Source organism: Plectropomus leopardus, chromosome 10 (genome assembly GCF_008729295.1).
Source record: "Plectropomus leopardus isolate mb chromosome 10, YSFRI_Pleo_2.0, whole genome shotgun sequence".
Lineage (NCBI taxonomy): Eukaryota > Metazoa > Chordata > Actinopteri > Perciformes > Serranidae > Plectropomus > Plectropomus leopardus.
This window is the reverse complement of record NC_056472.1, coordinates 25515652-25533548: the sequence shown is the minus strand read 5'-3', so window position 1 is coordinate 25533548 and position 17897 is coordinate 25515652. Positions and strand designations below refer to the sequence as shown.

The following is a 17897-nucleotide window of genomic DNA, read 5'->3' as shown; positions in this document are numbered from 1 at the left end:
TGATTAGGGGTTCTTGGTGTGCGAGCACCATTTATGTTAATCTGAGCTGTTTTATTTCATTTTCTTTAATTGCATTATATGTAAACTCCTCTTGTATAATAGGACAGTTTATATGGAAATTTGCCAATTTTCTGTGGAATGGCATCTGTAATGACGCTCTGTGCTAATATTAAGAGTGTGTAACATTACAAGTATATATTAAAATTCTGTCTTGTTCCTAATCTCTTTTACAACTGAGGAGACATAGCTTTTAAACTTCAGGCTGTGCGTCCATATGACCAAGCTGAAAAGAGCTGGTAATGGAAAGACACCAGGAAGTCTGTAATGCTTCCAGTCAGCATGAAGTGCCATCAAAATAAAATTCTGCACAGTAGCTGCTGCTTTAAAACAACTGGGGCAATTGAAAATTCCCCTCCCAATTTATGCCAAATGCCACTTTATAAACATTCTAGCATGACTGCCAAGTGTCTGCGCTGCTTTATGCCCTTTCTCTTAATTGAAAACGTTATAGGGGTGCATTACACTTGGGTTTTTTATAAGCTGTGCTATAAAGCCCTAGCAGGCCCTGAGAGGGGAAACTGCCCATTAACTTATAAGGTCCAGGCCTTGGCTCTCTTAATTGACAACCTCTAGGCTACTTTCATCACTTGTCGACTTCATAGCGGCAGTCAATGCTTCCTCCAGGATGCTGTTGCATCTTTGACACGAGGGTGTTTGTGACAAAGAGCAGTCTGCCGCCAATGCCAGGGCGAGGGCTCTAGGCTGTCCATAAAACAAGCACACACATTCCTCTCCTACTTCCAGCCATCTGAGAGCGCTGCATTTAACCATGTAAGTACTGCTTCCCAGAAACACCAGCTAAAATTTAATATGAATCCCATTTGGGAGGTAGACTTTTTTTATATGCTTATGCAAGTCTACACATAAAAGATCATAAAAAGCTCCTCAAAATAACCACAAAGATTCTTCATAAAAAAATAATTTAAAATACTGCAAGAAAAACATGAGATGCAAAGTTAAAGTAGATATTACTGGGAATGAGAAAACATTTTATTTCTAATCTTTAAAAGGCTATTACCACAAGCACAAACAAAGACACACACACACACACACACACACACACACACACACACACACACACTCAGACAACAGACTGGCGTGACAGTCACTTCACACTCTAATTTGGCAGGATCATCAGCTTTGTGCCTCTGGAAATTCATGCGCCTTGAATTAGAGCCACATGTCACAATGTGGTTGACCAGTACAGACACATTACTAGAATATTAAACTCACTTAAGTTTGTGACTGACATTCAAACTGTCTGAAGTTTCTCATTATACCTCCTATGAGACTTGCGTGACAATTTTAAAAAAAGGTAGACGAGCGCTGGGCAACTTTGACTGCGGACCATCTGTCACTGAATCTCATGACGTAACCTTGCAGAAATTCACACAAGACTAATATGCAAGTAAGTGCTCGAATTCTTAAAGGAGCAGTTCAGTGATTTATTATGGCACTTCCATAAAAATGTGGGACTTACAAGAGACAGCCTTTAAAAAAAATAATTAAAATAAAAGCAGCAGAGTTCAGCCTGACTCAGGGTCCATATTTTTCTCAATATATATATATATATATATATATATATATATATATATATATATAATATATATTAGAGAGAGAGATTTGTATGTAGTCAAACTTCAAACTTCAAAACAATGGATCCCATATTTGGTGATAATATTATATACTTAATAATATTCTACATTAGAGTTTGCCATACTGTTTATAGTAACTATACTTTTCAGGAGTATTTTTTCAAAGTTTTTTTTTTTTAACCTTTATTCGATAGGCCAGGCAGCTGCTATGGCAAGGACACAGCCTTTGCACATAGAGCGCCCTCCCTAAGGTGTGAGGCTACCCGGCGCCAATCCAGGAGTATTTCACCCACAAAACAATCATTTGTATATGAATAATCCACCCCATTTTAGGTTGCATTTGTGAAGAATTTGGGGTTGATTGGTGACAAAAGCAGCCACCACATACTTCACATGCCGCCTGTACAGTCAATTGTACAATTCAATTGCAATAGCCACATTTCAACCAATAGAGGGCAATAGCTATGCACATAACGTAAGACTCATAACACACAATATGTAGAATTCAAATACATTAAAATGTCAAGATTTGGACCTGAATCCATCGACAACACAACTAAATGCTGATACATTACATCTCCAAGCACATGCATTTAAACTCTGCTCAATGGAGTGTACAAGCAGGATGCGACTGCCCAGACATGCTACCCGTATGCGGCAGCGTTTAAAATAGAAAATTTTAAGCAAAAATGCACGTTCGGAAAGTACTGAGCACACGGCAGAATAAATGGGACTTGGACAATACTGCATGAGTTATGTGAGCGTTTGAAAACTGATGTTTTGCTATATTTTTTGCTTTTGTTAAACATGCTCCCATTTACTTCAGTTCATCTTATTTTTAGGGGGGATTCTTTTGTTTACTGCGGAGTCATGCAAGCGAGACAGTACCAGTTGTTTGTCCAATACTTTGGTTTATGATACTCTCATAAACCCAAATTATACCTAGTGTTTTGTGCTAATTTGCTATCGTTAGCTATCTTGCATAATAAACTAAGATGATGAACAATCTTAGACTTACTACACACATCAGTTAGCACTGTCATTGTGAGCATATTAGCATACAAAGTTAGCTTTCTGCTCAAAGCAAGCACCACTGTACCTCAGTGGTTTTAAGATTCAGTCTTATTGCGTGATTTTTTGCTTCAATGTAATGAAGTATTTTAATGATCAAGATTTATCATGTAGAATTATAGAGAAAAAAGAAAGACGACAAACAAATAACTGAAATTCAAAATAATTAGCGATATAAACATGCAAACTGTACTATTGTTTGTAGAACCAAGTGATCTCGCTAACAAACCGTTTTTCAGTACATAACTGACCTTTGTTTCAAATTACAGAATGAATCTGTGTAATTGATCATTATATGACAACATACTGTACATCCACGTGATATGGCAGCCCAAAGCTGGATTACAGACCAAACCTGGAATGTAAAACATCTTGCTTTTTTGGCTGAGTACATACATTTTGGTAATAGAAATGACAGGGTGCATACCTCAAAGATGCCAACATTATTCCAAACAAGGCGATATTCCTTCATATTCACTATATTATAATCGTGGAGTCAGAAAATGAAGGACTGTCGGGTGCAGTCACTTCCTGAAATCTTGTGAGGTTGCCAGGCAACTGGCATTACAGCTCGTGATGTTCTGCACGGAAATACAGGGCTGATGGAAAAATAACAACTACAGTGCGCAAATCGCAAAAAAAATGTGATTAAACAAACTAGATACAATGTGTAAAAAATTAGCTTCTGAGATACTGATAGGGTTGTTTTTTAAAAAAAAAAAAAAAAAAAAACTGTAAAGAGCCTGGCAAGCTGTTTTCCCCTGCTTCCAGTCCTTATAAGTTAAGCTAGGCTAACCACCTTGCAGAGGCATGATAGTGCCATCACTCTTCTCAACTAACTCACGGAGAGAAAGCAAATAAGCTCATATCTCAAAATATTAAATTGCTCCTTTGAAGTTGGGGTGAATTGACCTCACTTGGCCACCATAGCACAGGCTTGCTTAGTACAGGCTGCCTTAGACTGACACGACTAGCAGGCAATCACAATATTTTGCATGAAAATAATGTATGGATGCACTGATGCAATTTTTTTTAAATTGTATAAATTTTGATATTGCAAATACAAAACAAATCTACTGTTTCAACTGCAAAACTAAAAACTAAAAACAAAAACTGTGCAATAAGCAATGCTGACTTGAAGGCCTTTATTTTTTTTAGGTTTGCCTTTGTTTATATTTATTGCTAAAATCAAAGCAAAACTTGAGTTGTTTTTTTTTTTTTTGATCATTCATACTTTGTTTTTAAGAAGGAAAATGTTTAAAAAACGTAAATTGAGTTGTTGAAAAAAATTGGAGAGGTTTTTTTTTTAAGCCATATTGCCCAGCCCTGGTTAAAATCGCTATAATATCAAACTGAGACTTAAGTATAAAGAAATGGGGCCACTGGTGATTCCAAACACTATCTTGTACAGGCATGCACAGTACCATCGCTCTTATCATCTAACTCTCAAGAAAGAAAGAAAGAACAAGAGTGAATTTCTCAAAATGTTCAACTATCCCTTTAAAGTTCTGGTGCATTGACCTCACTTGGCCACCGTACCACATCAGCCTTCGACGGACATTACCAAAATAGATAGTAATATCTGACGCTTGCACATGACACAAAGCCAAAAATAAAGTTCAAAACATTTCCATCATGATGAAAACAATCCACAGCAAGCAGGATGAGAACCCAGCTGAACAAAAACCTCAAAAACAGCCTGCACAAGAGCAAAGCGACGCCATAAATTCTGCAACATACAAGTCGACATCCCACAAGTTGACGCTAAAAATTCACCGTTTTATTACCAAACTCTTTCACAGGTACTTCTGTGCGTTTTTAGTTGAGCATTTTCTCATAATTCAGAGCCACTGAAGCACAGTGGAGCAGAGGACACAGCAGGTTTTGTCTTCTGAGGCAGCGGTTTGAGCACATTTCCAGCACATAGCAAACAGCTATCGACAAACAAGCCAACACTCGGTCATTGTGACTCACGTAAAAGCGATGACAAACGATTATAATGTTGCAAACTCTGTCCAAACTGCTGAACTTCTCCACAGCCATCAAAACAAGGGACATTTGACCCGACAGCTGCTCGGGCGACACGCAGGGAACTTTATCAACCACATTTAGCGACGCTACATTTTGCACAAGTGACTTTCTCTGCAAAGGAAGGTGCACATTTAGTAGAAAAGGCGCTGAAATAAACATAAAATGACTTACTGAGGTAGAAGTCGCTTCACAGCTCTTGGTAATGTGCGCCGCCATGTTTCCTTAGATGACGCGCCAACAGAGATAAACAGCAATTGGCTGTTAAAGAAGTTCCCTCGTAAAGCTGAGCTCTGTGATTGGCTGCAGCGCGGAGAGGGGGCGGGCTTTGGAGGACTCCTAGCACATGGGAAAGTAAACAGAGATGAGGTAGTGGGATGATGCTGATGTGAGGAGGGTTTTTTGAGAGGAAAATCTACACAGTTATTATAAAATGTAATTTATTTTTAAAGATAATTTAAAATCAACAATACAAATTACTTAAAATTTAAGTTACAGCAGTGACATTTCAGGATCCTTTGCCTCACAGATGGCCTCTGTCTAGTCTAACTCTGGTGTCTTTCTGCTCTATGAGACAGAAGGGACAGAGACAGGCTGAAGCAGAAAGAAAAGGGGGAGGAATAAAGGGAAAGAGAGATTTGAGCACAAGGCACGTCACCCCAGGAGTCCTCTCTCTCTCACAGCAGTGGTGAATTACTACTACTAACATCAGCCAGGTCCAAGTGTGGTGCACAAATGACACGCAATATTTGCCATGATTAAGTCAGCAGGGGACTTGCTCCAAATGTCAGCATTCAGAGGGCAGCCATTGGGGCTGTCGGTGTATTCAAATGTGAGTGTGCTGCTGAACTTACTTTATTTATGGAGGTTGTAGAGCCAGATGTATTTGGAGGTAGACCTTGAGGAGAAATAGAAAAAAAAGTGTGAGGTGCATGATGATCATTTCTTGGTCTTGTTTAAGTTGGACATGATATGATATCATAGCATAAAACAAAAGCATCTTTTTTTTTTGTAATTTCTTTTTTGCAATTAGAGGCAAACGTTTGAGACCTGAGCAAATTGGCTTGATATCTTTCAAAAACTTAGGTAAAGAGCATTGAGCAAAATTAGATGAAATGACCCCAAAAATAGCAACAACAAAAAAAAAAGAAACAAAACTGAAAATAACCTGAAAATGAGAAAAAAAGAACAAAAAAATAATAAAGTAAAAGAAACAAAAAAGGAAATTGCACAAAAAACAATTTAAAAACAACAAAAAAAAAATTGTCATTTTAAATATAAAATTCTGATACTTCAAACACAATTTTGTGGGCACTTTCCCCCAGCTTCTTAAAAAATAATTTTTCAAAATCTCCAAATTTCATGCTGTTTGTGGAACAATTCTTGTCAAGTTGCTTATTGCTTTTTTTTTACCTGATGTTTTCAAAAGAAAACAAACCAGTTTGCTCAGATTTTGAAGGTTTAAATACTTGTGAAGGTGTTTTAACGTAGCACAAGAAAAGTGATGCTGTAAAGGGTTAACACCAACAGCGTTATTTAGATGATGAAGTGGTTCCCAGCCTCTGACACATTACTGTTAACACATCACATTACTTAAGGCAACTATAGTTTTTCAACCAGAAGATGTAGCCTACATCCTTCACACCAATGGCTTCATTGGGATAATGAAGTGGTTCCTCTGACACATCACTTGGTCACTAAAAACATTTCGGTCATTTTCAACCCAAAGACATATGGAACCTTTAACAAGGGGTCACATGTAGAAAATGCTTCAGGATCAATAGCCAAACAAATTGGGATCCATTAATATCTTGTGACTTTTTTTGCCATTTTTAATAGCTAATTTATTACTTTTATTATTTATTTTTGCAGGGAGAGTACAAAATTAACAGAACTTATACCAAAGCTAGCGAGCAGCAAATTTACAGCTGTTGTCTGTGGGCAGGTAAACAAAAAAAAAAGCAAATACACCACATAAAATAACATAATAGTCAATTTTAGTAGATGTTTTCCCTCTCTTCAAAAGGGTGGTATCACATGAAAGACATGTTTCAGCACAAATTGCAGAAACAAGTGAACCCGCGAGCTCACAACACCTGAAATGACTTTTTATATAGACTTGGTTTTTATATAGTAATCTAAACTACACCTCAGTGTGCTTGCTGCTTCTCCAGTACATCCATGATCAGGTCAGAAAACTTGGCTTATTTTATATCAATTTCATCCCCAAATAAAGGCGGCTCATGTGCGCATCCATTCCTACATGGGATAAAAATGCAATGGAGTTGGAAAATTCCATCCACGGGTTACTTAGAAACTAGTTCTCTCCCTCCCCCCTTCAGTTCATCGAACACAATTGTTGTCTACTAATCCAGTTTTGATAGCATTTGGCACACTTTCTTTGGATCACAGCAAGATGCTCAACTTCCATTCTGGTCTCCCCTAGGAACCTCTGAGCCCAAGAAAGCAGCCGACACCAGGTCGCGCCAGAGCAGGGGGGTTCTCTGTATCCTCATAAAGCACAGAAAATTATTTTTTGATTCAAGTCACCCCTTGCCACATACACACACACACACACACACACACACACACACACAGAGAAACCATCAGTCTGGTTGTTAATTCCAGATATATGCTGAATATGTGTTTATTCTTGTCAATCTGTTATGTTGTTAAATGTTGCAATCACCTAATGACCCCCCTGTTAGGCAATAGAATATAAAATATTATGTCAAAGGCAAAAGCTTTTCGCCTTTGTCCCCCCTCTGTACTCCCTGATCCAAATGGACAATGCATCACTAGGCCTTGATGCCTCAGAAGTCTGGGTTCATTAAAATCTTGAATGAGTGCCAAAGCTGTAGTCATAGATAAAAGGAATATGAAAGGATAACGAAATTTATGGATGGCAAGTCACCACCTCACCCTGGCATTTATAATAAACAAATGGTTTCTGTTTCCAATTTAAATTTCTCATTATACTGTGACTTTTGGAAAATGTGTTTTGATTTACCAACATTTTATCTGAAAAACTGTATAATTGATTAGATTTACATGGCTCTGATTTTAATGCTGATCGCCTGCCTTCCCCAGTAGCCCTGCAACCCCCCCCAGCCCCGCCACTCGACAAAAAAAGAATGATCTGAACTGCTCCTGAGGCACATTAACATCATATAAAACAAACCTACATATCAAACAGTTTTTTTCCAGATAAAATAATTGGCTTTAACCAGCATAGAATCCAATTCATCCCTTTGAAAGAAACTTCTGTGAGGGCACCGAATAAAAAAACGATGAGATAGACTTCACAGCCCGAGTGAGATGGACATCAATGCAGTGTGCCAGCAATGGCTATATTAACCCATGGCTAAATCCCATCACACAAATGTCAGTGTATCCGTTATGAAACCATGACATTTAGATCCAAGGTCTCCATTGTGGTTTTAGAGGGAGCTGATGTTTGTCCATTCTTTGCATCCATCAAACCAGCGCACAGCCTCACAGCCAACTGTACTCCTAACACAGAAAGGTTAGAGATCATAAGGTGTTATGTATTTAATTATATTGCATAATGCAGTGTGGTTTATGTAATTTTTTTATGGTCGCATATATTTTTTCTTCCGGAATATTTTTACATTAAAAAAGCAGTTTTTCTCTTCTGTTCATAGTATATATATTGTTGTTTTTTATTTTATTCATTTTGAAATTCAATTTGATACAATTCAACAAAATCCCATCCAACAAGTAACCCTAGCTTAAAGAACCATTACAAATTTACAATGTGACATATGAAAGCATAGGTTCAATGGTAAATATGACAAACATTTCATAAACACACAAAAAAATAAGTAAAAAGGAGAGTACAAAATAAAATTTAAAAAAAAGAAAAAGATATTTCTGAGGTGTCCATCTCTGCTGTCTGATCCAGAACTTACTGTTTAAGTTTTAATTCATATGTTTTTATTAAAATGTATCTGAAAATACTCATTCACATATTATTATTAGCAAATTTAATTTATAATACACAACATTCGTGATAGGCTTAACTTTTACCCATGAATCCTTGTGCGATCGTGTGAGCTAGCTAATGCTAAATAACTGTGTGGTACCTATTCATAACAGTGAGGCAGACGAGTTAGCTAAGTAACAGTTATCGTTCTGTTAAAACATATTGGTGTTTTAGTTATATAATTATTTCTTGTGTGCGGACATTCTTGTGAGCCACAATAGATCATTATGTATCTTTTTGACTCCTAAATAACATCATCCTCAGAAACAAATATGATGTATACTTATATGAATCTGAAACTAATTATCAAGCATAAAACAATGTATTTATACATGGCATTTAGGCTGCCCTACATGTTATTGCAGGCCCAGTTTAATATGCAACTCAAATTTATATAATATATGTAATAGGGGATCCCTGCTCTTTCAGCCAAAGGGTCCTTTACCGGAAAAATATTCAAGACCCCTGATACAGGCAACACCTGGCCAGGAGCCTATTGCAAAGGCTGTCATGTTTTTGCTGTCTTAGTTAAGACAAAGTTCCTGCGGTAACGTGTCAAATATCACCACTGTGGCAAGAGGTTCTATGGATATTTTGCCAAAACATATGTGATGCAGTGGCTGGTATTGTTCCACAGCGATCACAGTTAGGACCCATATTTGGTGTAAATTTGGCCAATTTCACTTTTGACGAAAGCAGCCTATATACAATCTTAGACTGCAAAAAATTCTATTTTAAACAAACTGCATGAGTGTATTTTATCAAATGCAGATGGCCATAAATCTTCAGAAAACTGTGCATCAAATTCTGCTTTCCGTTGCCCTTTTAAAGATGCCAGGGGTTCTCAATCGTACAAGTAGAGAGTATCAATAATCTAATCGCTTTATGGTAGAAACTGAGCTACGAAACAGATTCAAGGAGAGAGCTGGGTGGAAATGATGTAAGGTGTGTAAACTGTGACGATACAATACAAAGTTGCAAATATCTGATAAAAGTGAACCTCAATTGCTCAAACGATGTAAAGTTATCATCAAACTATGAGTCTTTTAATGTGACTAACCATTCTTGGTCCAGGTACTGAAATATCCATTTTTAATAGAAGGTTTACGGATATTGTTTCTTGCTATAAAGGTATTTGTTGAAGAATCACTGAGCAACAAGGCTTATCTGAACTGTGCCCAAACCTAAGGAGAGTGAAAATAGAAGATTTTAAAAATTCTTAATCCCAAGTATGACTAATGTAGTGTATACAAATAAAGATTCTGGCTACTGGTAACTAAGCAATTTGATAAAAATGGATGTCATAAAATATTTTCAATCATCTGACAGTTTGTTTTATAGAAGAACATCTTTTTTTTTTTTAGCCTGAATAAATGTCTGTCTTAAAAATGGCATTTTTAAATAAAATTATACACTAAATGTACATCTATGTTGATGTTTTAGCCATTTTAGCAATGATTTTGGAAAAAAAAAAATCACACATCATGCTCAGCAGCTGTAATATTTCTGAATCCATTATGACTAACTCCTAACTGACCCTGTCCAATCCCCCCAAAACATCACCACCATCACCGCAACGCACCAGGAAAGGCCCCATCTGACACATCACGACCACTCATGAGTCATGTGTAATGAGGAGCAAAAGCCACATTCAAGAAGCGGACAATGTGTCATAAAGCCCTCATGTTAAGAGTCCAACACCTATATCCCACTTGGCCAAGAATCACGAGATGTTTAATTATTGCCTCCTTACATTAGCTTGGATCTCCCCCCTCAGGCATCAGTTTGGGGGTCAGGCTATGGGGTGGTGGGGATGAGAGGGGGTGAGACTGGTGGAGATGGTGAAGAGGAATAAAACCCCTTCATTACCACATCTCTCTCTCTCTTGCTCTCTCTCTCTGTCTCTCTTTCTCCTTCCAACGGCAGTCCAGATCAGGAATTACAAATGATATCATGACAATTTTTCACGCTCTTCAAACCAGTGATGTTTTACCGACTCATTTGCTATGATACCTTGTTACGGATCCAGCTGTGAATCAGGGACGTGTCATGGGGCTAGAAGCCCACCTCCTGCTGAGCCTGGCCAATGACCTGGAAGGCAATAGGGGATGCCAGTGCCTGCAGCATGTGCTGCACTGACAAAGCAGCAGGGCACCGTCAAAAACCCTCTCATACAAACTTTGCAGATCACTCCGTTTTTAACAGATGAGTAAGCACTGGCGCTGACTTTTTTTCTCGGCCCCAACACAAGGTTTATGGATTTCCCTTCGCCAGTCTGTGGCTGTGGTTGACGCGTAGCGAAACCCTTGCCCACGAGGGGAATAGTGTAGTGCTGGATCTGGGATGGAAGGATGCAGATAGCATGTGGCAGGGTCACTGCGCGGGTTAAGCAACAATTCAGTTGAATGCCTGTAAAGGAAGTGGAGTACGGTTGGAAAAGACCAGCACACCAGCTAAAGAGGCCACACAATCCAGATTAAACTTTGGCCTCTGAACATGAATTACAACATCCTCTGCACTAGGGATGCATGATAATATTGACACGTCATCAATATCAGCTGATATTGGCTTTAAAATGGAAAATCTGATTCTGCCAACATGCAGATTTCATTTTTTCCCCCCAAAATTATTTAATTCAGTTTTTGCAAACAGTACAAAGTGGTGGTGGTCAAGTGGTCATCAGGAGTAATAGTAAGATTATTGCTAATATATCTGCTGTTATCCCAAACCAATATATGTTTTTATTGACAAAATGAACACGTACAAAACATCAACCCTGAGTGTAAGTCTTTTTCTTGTTTTGCACAATGAATGACTATTACATTAATTGAAAAGCACTTTATTTTATGTCTCAATTTGCTGAGGGGCCATCATGATAAGAGTATGTATAATATGATGTTAATTACACTACAGAAGAGACCTGATGATCATTAAATAACAATATTGGTACCAGTTATTGGCCAAATGAGTTGTTATATATTGGCATATCATATATCGGCGAAAAATCCAATATCATGCATTCCTATTCTGCACACTTTCAGCACTGTGTGTTTATGGACTTTAACATGAGCAAATATTTTTGATTATTCCTGTCCTGTTTTTTTTTCAAATAAATGGGTTCATTTTAGAGATACTTCACCAGGAGCACATCAGTCCCAAACAACATTGTGCAATCTAACGAGACAAACTTAATCCATTCATTAATTTTTGCATTCTTCAACAGGAATTCAATGAGGTTAAGGTTGTTTGGGTTTCCAGATGAGAGCCCTCACGCAATCCCAGGCCCCGATGACTTCTGCATTACTAGAATGATGCGGCCGGGACTGATGGAGCTGAGAGTGTCAGGAGGCATTAGCCTTCACAGCCCAAAGCTGGTGGACAAAACCAGACTGCGCCCCCTGACCCAATCCACCGCCAAGCTACTGACCCAGCAATCATGGGAGAAACAGAGAGAGAGGGAAGAAAAACTACAGGGAAAACCAAAAAATAAGACAGATTTGCGTTCAAAATGATAGAAAAGGGCTGAAAACAAGAGAGGGAAAGACAAATATTGAGCCTCCGACTTTTCTGCACGTTACCCAAATCACAGGAAATGGTTTTAAGGGCTTTTTTCCCGTTCGGTTCACTCTGATTCCCCCTCTCTCACTTCATTTAACTGAATTAATGAGCAGGTCCAGCCAGAGCTCAGAATATTAACTTCTTAGGCACCCGTTATTTTGTTGAGCTTTGGTTGTTCTGTGATTAAGTGCGTAATTTTATAATAAATACATGTTTACTTTGGTTACCTTTAAATAGATGTTGCTCTCACACACGTCATGAGAGTAGCACAGGACTTTTATTTTGCCAACATGAACCCTTTGACACCTCAGCAAATTGGCTTGATTTCTCTCAAAAACATGGGAAGAAGAGAATGAGCACCAAAAGCAGAAATTACCCAAAATTCTAGCAAGAAATAGTAGAAAATAATAGAATAATAGAAAAGTACAATAAAATTACCTGAAAATTAGTTAAGAAAATAGAAAAATAATGTGTAAAAAAATTACAATAATTTTGCAACATCATTTAAATATGTAATTCTGATAATTATAACAATAGTATAATTTTCTGCATGTCATGACATTTGTGGAACATTTCTTGCCAAGGTCCTCACTGCTTTTTTCCCCCATGCTTTTGAAAGAAATCACACTAATATGCTCACGTTTCAAAAGTTGACACTTGTAAAAGGCATCTGAAAGCAGCACAAGAAAAGCGATATTGCTCCAGGTTTCAAAGTGTTAAAGACACCTACACCATAAATTGATGCAGACAAATTCACCAGAGTGCAGGAAATAAAGTCTTTGATGCTCAAATTTTCTGGCAGAAACTTCCCATTTCATGTGTGTTCCCTCAATATTTTAACAAAAACCTACACCTTTGGGATAAAATATGAGCTGTAGGAAAGTTTAAGATGCAAAAATTACAAAGAAAGAGGAAAATACAACGTTGTTTTCAAGATCTGTAACTGTGGGCAGTGGCTTGCTGGTTGTCTGCTCATGAATGAATGTTCCCGTAGTACTCCTCTCAGCATACTGACGCGGAACAAGCACAGTGGGACGGTGGCCTCGCAACACGACACTGGCGGACTGAGAAACACCTACATCAGAGAGGACCTAAAGCTGTGTACACACGGTTCACCTCAGGACAGACCTGCTTACAGCACAATGTCAATGTTGGACTCCCCCTGTGCACTCTGTTGAATGCATCTCTGTGACGGTACAGTAGACAGAGTTCCCATAGCATGCTGCGGGCTATATCATACACAGGATACTGCATTATAGCAAGGAAAGCCGTTTAAAACGTGCTGCTCTTTTTTAACAGCTAAACCCAGTGGCAAGGATATGCCTGCTTATTTCCATATGTTGTACATCCCATCTGATTTATGAAATGATATGAGTTCATTCATTATTCATATTGGTCATGGAGTTATTACCATTTCCCCCCATCAGGCTTGCCACTGACACCATAAACATTATGAAATCACAGTTCGCCCAGGGCGTTGCTGCCGCTGTGAAAAGTGGTCACAATTGACTAGTTAGCACGGGCATGCAGTACACTGGAGACAAGCACTAAATGCCATACAAGTGACCCGTAAATTTTTAATACAAGCAAAGTGGTGACAATAAGACAAGTGACAAGGAAGAAAAATGAATATTACTGAGGCATGCTCAGTTTAAAACTCCAGGCCAAGTGCTGTTATTACTGTGCCCTGAGCTGTACAGGAGCAACAGTACATTCAGCTGAGCCCTAAATCTTAATGCAGGTCCAGACTGTACTGTAGTCACACGAGACAGGGCCAGACCTAGCGGATTTGGCATCCTTGGAAGCCCCCCCGACCAAAAAAAATCCATATTATTATCTTTTATATTTAATGTATTTATTACAAACAAGAGCTAATAAGAAAAAACAAAACAAACAAACAACTTAGCTAACAAACAAAATGTGCCAATTTCTTCTGTCCTCTTTTTTATTTAATTTTTTTCGTTACTTTACCCAATATGGCTTTTTGCCATTTGATTTTCTCTTGTTCTCCACATCCACTCCATATAATCTAATATCTATCGATGCTCTAGCATGTCGTGACTGAGACGATAACTCACTGATGGACACATTTTGTTCCACAGTTCACTCAAGTCCAACCACTGCTGACAAACCAGCCACAGTCGCCTCGCCATGGTTAAATTTGTTTTAAGTTGGATTTTGGACAGACATTCACTTCAGATTCAGCAGCATTGTTTGATCTTACTTTAACCTGAACTAGGAGGACTCCCCAGCCCTCTCGTTTACTGCTGGTGGCTGACAGTTGATTGTACTATGAATCAAATGGAAGCTATCCACAGGCGTTCAATGCAGAAATTATGTCAAAGCTATGAGGTAAATGGGAGACAGACCACTAGCATTGGATCTTTGAATCTATTTCCCCTTATATATACTCTTTTAAAAATCTGACACCCTCTGACATCCTCTATGTCATTGTCTTCTCACTTCCAAATTCATCAAAACTTTAGCAAATTTTGATGCAACAATATTGTAGGAATTACAATTTTTACTTTGAAGAAATATTAGCAAAGGTCCATTTTTGATTGATAGTCATTAGCAATGTAGATATACTAAGTGGGTAAAGGCAAGTATTAAAACAGGTAGAACTGTCTGATAAGTTGAGAAAAGTACATCATTTTACTGTAATGCAACCTTTAAAATCCAAATCATGATATAACAATACCCTAAATCTAAGATGATATGTAGTCACATATCTCGATACGATATAATATCTTTATTTTGCCCAGCCCTAATGGTGCTGCATACATAAAGGCTCTTTAGTCAAACTCAATAGGTTCAGACATAAAGAACAGGTTTTCAAAAGCCATTTTCAATCTTTTTTTTTTTTTTTTAATCTTTTTGCTTGGCCAGTTGGGTTGAGATCGTGCTGGCCACCAACATCAAGACCCAACATGTAGTTTTCATTTGCAGACGTCTCACATTGATTATAAAGATAAACTCTTTTAAAATGAATAAGAATTTCACACCGCAGTAGACTTAGTTGTAAGCTAATTTGTCACAGGCTTATCAGGCCTATTCATCACTGATCTAGTAATTACCAGAATGAGCTACAGGAGAGCCCCCCTTTGTCCCCCTCTGTTCTCCCCCTAGCGATGGTCAGCCTGTAAAACCAGGATGTGTTGGCACCTTTATGATATAAATACTCACACACCCTGGGCATAAGAAAGCTGTCAACAGAACATTTGTTTTCCATTTTTCACCACCCAAAGCACTTCAAGCTGAGGGGGGAAAAAGGAGACAAGGCGTTAAAAATGTACCGCAACACTAACTATTTTGCCCCTTGGTGAATTTTGGTGCTTAAACAGATGGGGCTCGAATTGGTTCCCTTTTATTTAGTGCAGCGGGATCGTCCGAATTTCCATTCAGCAAGCTCTCACCTCCACACATGCTCGGCTGTGGTTGGCACATGCAGATTAAAGGCAGAAAGTACATTCACACATGCACACCCGCCGCAGCTGCTCTCGCTGTTCTCTCTTAATTCGTCACTAAACTTTTTGCTGATTGGAAAACACAAGTGCATGTCAAGTGAACTGAAAGACAAGGGATGTCAGAGGTGCGTGAGCTGACCCACGCATAGAAGTAAGCTGTTATGACCCCCCCCTCCCCTCCCAACCCACCCTACCGTAAATAGATCAAAGCACATCTGTTTCTGTGTCCAGCAGCCACACATCTATAATTGCAAACTGGCCTTAATGGCTTAGAGCGACCCATCAGATGCTAAGCAGTTTGGACACGGGAGATGCTAAAGCATATGAGCGAAGCGCTACCATCAGTAATCGCTGGACAGGGAATTCTCTGGAGCCACAGTTGCGGCTGTCTGGTCTCTGGCGGACTGAAATAGATATCACAACTTCAGCCCAGGGACGGAGGGCCTGAGGAGTCGGAGCTGACCACACAGCTGGGATTGTGGGGCAGGGGTAGACCAGTGGTCAGAAGCTGGGATACCATAGGGATCAAAGACAGGTGTGGAGAAGAAGTTGGAAAAAGATGACATATTCAAGGGATACAAGATGAGTTTAACGGCATTGCGCACATTTATCCTAAAAGCTGCTGTTTTAGGCAAAAGAGAGAACAGCTAATGGTTTTGAAATGAGGTCTGGGAGAGTCCGAGCCAGTCTTGGCTGAATGGGATAAGCACTGAGTGACGAGAGAAGCCTCAAGTTGGCCAGTTGTCACAGTGTGACACTGATTCAGCCTAATGAGCGTAGTGCTGTCACCACACATCTGCCTCTCATTCACTTGTAGAATCTGGCAGACTCAGAACCTGCTGGAGTCACTGCAAGATGCTGGAACTCAAGACACCGCCACCTCGCTGCATCAGCGCCGGCTGCCAGATTACCAGGAACCAAACAAATAACTTGTATCAAAGAATCAACCATAAAAACCTAAAAACACACACATTTTGAGTCATGTCTTGTCATCCAACAAGACACAAACTGCTACAATGAACAAGCTGTAAAAAAGTCTGATTGACTGGAGAATTCCATGGATTTCTATCTAAATATAAAATGTATTAAATAATAAAATGACCCTTAATTACCATAATTATTCTAGTAGGTAAGCAAAAGTTTAATTTGAATTAGAAATATTAATCATCTATATCTGTGCAATATTTATTCTGCTATTCTATTTATTCTTATTATACTGCTGTTTGCTTTTATAATTATTTATCATGAATGTGAACAAGTGTGTATGAGAGTGTTTTAGGTACTGCACAGCAAATTTTGTTACGATCCCCCACACCCTTAGCATTTACTGGCATTTTTTGTTTGGAATTGCAAATAATTAATTATTTATTTTATGCAACACATATTTTTTCTTGATTTATTCTGTTTTTATCACCTACATAACCCAGTGTACTATCAAGTGTGACTTTCTCACATGTCACAAATACACAGTGGGTGTCTACGATAACCCATGCCACACTGTTTTTGACTCGCTCAATATGATTCAGTGGATGAAATGTTACAGTAATGGAACTTGAGTGCAAGTGGGAGATATTCTGTTGATCAGAGTAGACAACAAGACAACGAGAAGGACTGTACGTCCTGTACGTGATGATGATGATTAGGTCGTGGTGTCTCTGATCTGCAGAGGACAGCAGTCCTCCCATCTGTCCTGACTCTGAAGGCGTCTCTGCAGCTACTCAAAAATTCCTCATGGGCATCCTCCTGGAAAATGGCACAAAGGTTTACTAAACATCATTGTGGCGGTGGCACCAATTATTGTTAATATACATCAAATAGCCTCGGCCGAGTCCAAGAAACAGACTGATCACTCCAATGACGGCAACTGTCAGTCTGCCCGCGAATGAAGAGAGCTGTTGAAATAATTAGTCCATGCCCTGTGAATAAAACAATAATACAACAGCCGACATGACATCCAAAATATGCACATCGCCTCAGATGACCTGAAAACCTGCCACCGCACGGACCGTGGAACAAGGCCACGTCTCCAGCCACAGTCACCGGACACTGATGAATACAGGCTTTGTTTAAGTGTAGTATGTACATGTTGGGGTAACATCAGTGAAGAGGAAC

General features: G+C 38.8%; 1 protein-coding gene and 1 long non-coding RNA gene across 3 annotated transcripts in view; both read right to left on the bottom strand.

Moving 5' to 3' along the window:
* clybl (citrate lyase beta like) overlaps positions 1-5261 on the bottom strand; it is an 80316-nt gene extending 75055 nt beyond the window's left edge. The window contains exons 1-2 of the mRNA XM_042494782.1: positions 5251-5261; positions 4929-5093 (exon numbers count right to left, since the gene is read on the bottom strand). Coding sequence (XP_042350716.1) covers positions 4929-5093; positions 5251-5261 — 176 coding nt within the window. The remainder of the gene's footprint in view (positions 1-4928; positions 5094-5250) is intronic.
* Positions 5262-5607: 346 nt separating this feature from the next.
* Positions 5608-17897, bottom strand: part of LOC121948810 — a 69086-nt gene continuing 56796 nt past the window's right edge. For both annotated transcript variants that reach the window (XR_006106188.1, XR_006106189.1), the window contains one exon: positions 5608-5652. This is a non-coding gene — a long non-coding RNA (uncharacterized LOC121948810). The remainder of the gene's footprint in view (positions 5653-17897) is intronic.